General features: G+C 33.3%; 1 protein-coding gene across 1 annotated transcript; it reads left to right on the top strand.

The window, feature by feature from the left end:
- The first annotated feature begins 379 nt into the window (after nucleotides 1–379).
- Nucleotides 380–5,510, top strand: LOAG_16794 (hypothetical protein). Its single transcript, XM_020449452.1, has 10 exons — nucleotides 380–566; nucleotides 816–1,819; nucleotides 2,381–2,485; nucleotides 3,117–3,245; nucleotides 3,399–3,496; nucleotides 3,928–3,979; nucleotides 4,073–4,181; nucleotides 4,632–4,769; nucleotides 4,864–4,916; nucleotides 5,442–5,510. The coding sequence occupies exons 1-10, from the start codon at nucleotides 395–397 to the stop codon at nucleotides 5,505–5,507; spliced, it is 1,926 nt and encodes a 641-aa protein (XP_020307002.1). The 5' UTR covers nucleotides 380–394; the 3' UTR covers nucleotides 5,508–5,510.
- Nucleotides 5,511–7,035: the final 1,525 nt, after the last annotated feature.

The raw sequence follows: 7,035 nt of genomic DNA, 5'->3' as shown, positions 1-7,035 counted from the left end.
CAGAATTATTCAAAGTCAACAATTTCAAGTTTAAAATTTCATGGTTGAAATTTCGGATTTGTGAAATTAATATTTTTCAACTTTAAATTTTACACTCAACTGAAGCAAGCAGTCAGCATTGACTTTTAAAATTGTCAAGAATATATTAGAATCATTGTGAAATTTCTTTCCAGCTGAGCAATTTTTGCGGTTCGGTGATATTCAAATTCAAAAATTTTGTTCCATAGCTTATAGGCTGGCAATATATATTATTATTTAACCACAATATATCGGTTAATTAATTTATTAATTTTAAGAGTGCACATATTGCTGAAAGCGAAATGATTTAATGTTAAGTATTTTCTTTCTGAATTAGCTCAGCGAAAATTTCCCATTGACTGTTACAGTCCAAAAAATGCCGCACAATATCGAGGAAGATGAAGAGGAGGAGGAGGAGGAGGAAGACGAAGTACCAGTCACTTTACGCAAAGGTTCAGGTTTCAAAATGGTTACCAGCATGACACCAAACGTGAACCAGAGCACGACAGGGACAATGAGCAGCGTTGATGATCAACATACTAAAACAGGTTTGATTTGTCACCTACAGTCTTTAATCTTTCAATTTTCTCTTTAGCTTTCTAATTTAGTATTTTTAAAGCTGGTCAAATATTTTGTGGACAAATGCGCTTTCAAAGTATCTTTTTGACCTGTTTTGACCTGCATGGAACATTTTGATCTGTTCACTTTCCTCATTATTATTCAACGATTTCTAGATTTCGTTCTTCAAAATGATCATCAAAGGAAATCGTGAAAGAAATTCATTTTCAAACTTTTAGTTCATGAGACAACAACACGGACGGAATCGCATGAAGTGATTAGGCCACAAGGACAACCACAGATTGAATTGGATCCAGCAGAAGTTGAGAGAAGGGAAGCGGAAACTCGTGCGCAAATTGAATTACGCCAGGCAAAACTTATTGCTGAGCAGAAAGAAGCAATGGAGAAAGCACAGCAAGAAGCCCTTCAACGAGCTCAGCTGGCCCAGCAGCAAGCCATAAAGGAAGCGCAAGAACGTGCCCAACGTGAAGCTCAGATGCGTGTTCAGCAGGCACAAGCTGAAGCGAAGGCCAAGCAAGCCGAAGCTGAAGCAAAGGCAAGGCAGGCACAAGCTGAAGCCAAGAAAAGGGCTGAGGAAGAGGCAATACGGCGAGCGGAACAAGAGGCTCGGATTAAAGCGGAACAGGAACGCGCAGAGCAACTTCGTGTCCAGCAACAGGCCAAGATAATGGCTGCCAAACAAGCTCAACAAGAACAAGTTCGAGCTCAAAATTTGCAGCAAAATCAACCATCGAATGTTCAACTACAAAAGAAGCAACAACAGCCTAATCAACCGCAATCTCAAGTACCAACAAGACAATCTCAGATACCGGAAAAGCAACCTCAAATGATGGCAAAACAGACTCAAGTACAAGCGGCAAAACAAGCACCAATAAAGCAAGTGCAACAAATGCCTCAGCAACAGCAGCAAAAAAAAGGTCCAGCAGTACCAGCAAAACCTGGACAACAAACTGCATCTGCAGCAACAACAGCAGTTAGAGGTGGTCTAATAGGTCATAAATTATCAGCACAACGAAATGGAGGAAGCGTGCTGCAAGCTCAGGTAGCACCAGTATCTCGAACACCTGCTCAACAACAGACATCAGCAACGCAATTAATCCCGAACACTGGAAACAAAATTCAAGTGATGAGAGGTGGTGATGTACAGCAAGCTTACCTGAACAATCTTATTAAACCTGCGGAAATGTTACCGCAACAAGAAGTAAAGCCAATACATACCCAGGTAACTCTTCCTTCACTTGCATCATACGTAACATATAATCATCATCATTCTTATTTTATGAAATATATGAGCTTCACTGTATGAGATCATCAACATTACAATGAATACATCGTAAGAATGAGCTGTATTAAGTAAAAAATGTAGTGTACCATGTAAGAATGTACTGTATTTTTTGATATACGATAGTCGCTTATACAAATAATATCATACTGTATCGCGTTATTTGATATAGTAGTTTGAAGATTTAAGTTTACATCAAGTTTGTATGTCTTATGTTACACAGTATCATAAGTACTATAAAAGGGCGCAGACTTGTGAAGTTTTTAGTAAACAAATTAAACTTTTTCCATTACAAATTAAAAAGTAAATATTCTCGTGTTTGAATTTATATTCCTACCAAAAGTACAGCTGGTAGGAATTGCAAATAGAACTGTTCATTTAAAAGTTCATTCGAGAAATTTTCTATGGTACTTTAAATTTGCTTCAATCTGATGAAATTAAACAGGTGGAAATCCTAATTTATTGATTTTTTTATCCAATTCATTTTTGTATAAATTTCAGGAAGATCAATCATGGGTAACACAAAATCGAGTACCAGTTGAAATTCAAGCTCCTCAACCGGCAAGAATTACTATCCCAGATTTACACGGAAGTGTTGAAGTTAAGGTATATTTGAGAGATTTCTGCATTTCATACAATAAGGATTAAACTTATGAAAATCTGTGATGTTTTTAGTTTGAATTATTTTCTGTTATTCATAAATATCTATTAATGGTTTGTTATATGGACTATTGATTGATTATCCATTTGTGAACTATATCTTTGATAAGTAGTTCCGTGATTTCCGATATTTGATCATATCTACTAGCCATGAGCTTACAGTTGGTTGTTTTGTCCGATCGTCTATCTCAATTTTTTTTGATCAAATTCACTCAAACTTTAAAAAGGACTGGTAAACGATAAGACTAGCCTCGTTTCAAAATTTAAACTTACAGATACTTCAAACTGCTCTTTTTTGCAAGATTTCTCGGGGGCTAAACCTGAACATTATAACTGTTAGTCCTTAGTAATTAATAAGTTAATTTTAGATTTAACAGTTGATAATTAATATCACGAAAAGTTTCGAAATTTCGAACTTCAGCAAAGTTTTAAAAAACTAAAGTGCAAGCTCTTTTTGCAAGATTTCTCAGGAATTAAACTCTTTAATTCTTGGGTGGAAATGAATGAGAAATGCAAACTGTGAGAGAGTATTAGTTAATTTCAAAGAAAGTATTTCGAACTTGGACCAATATTTTAGCCAACAGTAATTGTTCCACGCCCAATGCAAACAACTCGGGTAGAATGGAATGAATTTCCACAGGAGGAAGCAAAAGAAATGAGAGATGTTCCGAGAGTTAAAGCTGGTGAATGGCATCCCGACAATCAGGTTTTTAGATTTCGTTTGGAATAGAATATTCCATTGATTACTTTGAATTTCCTATTACTTTTGGCCAATGCAAAATTGTGCCCTTCCAGAAGAGAGTAAAGTAGTAGGAATGGTGCAATTTTACTATTTCTGAATAAGTTTTGAAATTTACAGGGTGAAATTATTGGTGCGCAATCGGTCAGAAGTGCATATCAGCCAGGTCGTATTGGACATGTTTGGCCACCACCACAAAATGAAAATATCGCACCACGGTTTGTACATTTCAACTCAATTATTTTTTTTTATTTTTTAATCTGAAAATCCAAACTTATGCAAGCTGGACATTTGAAATGCCTGGTCATTTAGTATTATGCATTTGGTTAAATGCTAGTTATGACCGTTGATTAATCATCATATAAGCTTATAATATTATCAGTTCAATTATGAATGATTAAGTTATCCATATTATGGCATCCAAATTTACTTTCTTTAGAGTTGGCTCTTATACTCATTGCCAAAGGTAGCAAAAAAAAAAGAAAAGTGGAAACATTTAATAATTGTCGTAGTTTTCATTTTGGGCGCAAATGTTATACATGGATAAACCTAAAATTTAAAATTCTTTCTTAACTAATATCAGCATTTATTTATCTTCATTAATTATATAAAGAGTGACAATTTGAACGTTCTTTTTTTTTTCTTACAGGCAAAATGTAACGGTAACTAAAGCAGCAGAAGATACAGCTTGGAGACGCGATGTAAGAGATGAATTCGTATGAAATATTCTTAAATAATAATAATTCCAATTAAAATTTTAATCTAAAAGAAATACCTTTTTGTAAAAATTTTAGGAAAAAATGGAAATGGAAACAGGTACAGCTTGGGGTAAAAGTGTTCCGCATAATTTACAAAGAGTTTGGCCACCACCTGAAAGTGAAGTTCGTACAATTAGATCTTCAGGTAAGTTCCCTCTCTAAATGACTAATTTTAATCTTAAAAATACAGAAGAATTTAAATTGATATCAATTGTTATTCTGTTGAAATTATGAATAAATGAATGAATGAAAATAAAACAATTAAAATGACAGCATTAAATTTTCTCGAAATCATGAAAATTATTTGATCTTTTGGTGACCTCTTTGAAAATTATTGAGGTGAAATTCTTTTCTGCTTACTTCAACTGTTGTTTATTGGAATAAAGTAGTTTAGAACTTCCTCCCATTGCTCATTAACACACCTGGCAGTGTTTTCTTGGCTGTTGACGTATACATTCCTCATCATAGTACAATGACAATCATTTCACTCACATTGATAAGATCCTTCAAATTTGGACCATTTTATTTGAAAGACTGATACATCTTAGCATTTGAAATATATACATATTTTATAAATTTAACAAAAATTTATTAGGTTCTCGACTAAAAGCTGTCCAATGGCCACCACCAGAATTTGAACAACAAATTCAGCAGGATGTTGATATTCTTCAAACACGATTACCTGTGAAGCCAAATCAACGCCAATGGCCACCACCACCACCGGAATATGGACGTAAGTTAAGGCAAATGAATGATAATTAAAATTTTCAAATCTTTTTTTTTCAAAGTTTCATAAATTAAAGCATGCAATTATTAAATTTTTTTAGCGGTTGTAGAGCAGACTGAAACATTAATGGAGCAGAAGCGAACAACAAAACAGGTTAGCAAAATTTTGGAATTTATCTAAGTTATTGATATCTTGCAGTAAGCTAAAGTAGTCATTCATTATTGCATTATCCAAATTTTTCAGTGGTATTAAAACCAGAAGGGAAGAAAAGTTGAGTGTTTAAAGATACCGAAAACAAATTTCGTTTCTTTGATAAACGAGAAAATCTTTGATCCAAATTTTGTTTTAAAATTAAAATTATTACAATGAAATCAGTTCCTGCTTTTCCTTCCCATTCTTTCATCTCTCCATCTGTTTTCTTCTCTTCAGCATCTTTTATCAATAATTGCAACTTTTTATTTTAAAAAAAATTAAAATTAGAAATTAAAATAAAAAATTCTTTGTAATTTTTAATTTATGCAAAACTGAGTATGCAAAAACTTAAGGTTTGGTAACATGCACTTCACCACCAGTACCTTTCTAATTTCCTGATCAATTGATCGGAAGATATTCATTACAGTTCTTTCTTTACCGGAAAAACTTTTTCATAATTTTTTTTTTTCATTACCGGAATTTCAGGTGCCCGCTCAACCGATGATGCAAAAGGGGACTGCAGTAACAAAGGGAATGGTACGCGTTGGTTGAGAAAAATGAAATTAAATTTTCCCTTCTCCTTCTCTCTCTTTCTCTCTCTCATTTTCCTTTGCTTTCTCCGTCCAAAAAAAAATGAATTTTAAAGTGCAAATGTAAGAAAATTCTAACAAGGAGCTACCAATTAGTATCCTAAGCATTTCATTTTTTTTCCTTTCCATCTTTTGCTTCCATACTAACTAATTACTTCCTAATTATCCTTTCCAATTAAACGAAATTAAAGTATTATTCTTTGAAACATTTCACTGTATAGTCAGTCATTTCATACATTTTGTCGATTCAATTTGAAGGAAATAAAAGTTGCATTGAAGGAAACTTCTAGAATACACTCAGACAGGAATGTGAAAATTAAAGTAAGCGAAATTAAACGATCTTTTCCGATAAATTAAAACTCTCTCAATCATTCGTTGAATTTTTAAATTTACAAAAGACAATAATGTACACATTAGCTTAAATGAAAAACAATCAACTTTCAGTTGACCAAAAAAAAAATTCATAACTACGAAATTATCATTCAAATAATGAAATGACTTATAATTCATTTGAATTTTTGAATTTTGATAGTTTTAAATTTTGACATTCATTCGACTTTTGAATTTTGATGAGAGCAACAATTTAAATTAGCAAACTCAACAACGCTATCAGGATAATAACATTCCGGAAAATATGAAAAAAGAATATGAGAACTAATGAATGGCATATAGTGAATGATTAGAGGAGTGATCTGAAGTCACCGACTAATGAAATGAAGCCTAGATCTGAAGTCCCAAATTAATAAAATAAAGTCTAGATTAGGAGTCCCGTTGATAGCTTAATACACACAACACATACACACGCATACACACACAGACACACACACACATATACACACATACACACACACACACACACGCACACACACATATACAAACACATATATATATACATAGGCACTGTATCGCGTATGGAACAGTTTTCGAAATTAGCACTGACAAGCCCAGAGTTATATCAGTATCAGTTAACATAAGCATAACGACATCTGATGACATGAAAAGATCGAGCATTTACTTGATCGGATCAATCTACGGATTTATCACGTCAAAGGCATTCACGTGCAAAAATGAAAAAGCAGAAAAAGGTTAACATCGATGTGACGTGAAGAAAAGTGAACAGGTAACAATTGCTATAGCTTACTTTCTCAAGACTGAAACATTTAGACAAAGCTAGAAAGCTTATCTCACATTCCTTTGATCGATTCTTAATTCGAATATCTTTTTTAATCGAGTATTATTTTTACAACTTTCAACTTGATAAACTCATTCTTTCAACTGATAAATAATTTCAATTTACTTAAGCTATATCATTCCTGAACAATAAGCTATATCCTTGCTGAACAATAAGCTATATCATTCCTGAACAATAAGCTATATCCTTGCTGAACAATAAGCTATATCATTCCTGAACAATAAGCTATATCCTTGCTGATAATTCCTCCTCCCTGCTGATACTTCATTTCAATTCATTCGCTAACTCATATTGTCCA

Source organism: Loa loa, assembly GCF_000183805.2.
Source record: "Loa loa unplaced genomic scaffold supercont3.20, whole genome shotgun sequence".
NCBI lineage: Eukaryota > Metazoa > Nematoda > Chromadorea > Rhabditida > Onchocercidae > Loa > Loa loa.
This window is presented reverse-complemented; position numbering and strand designations above follow the sequence as displayed.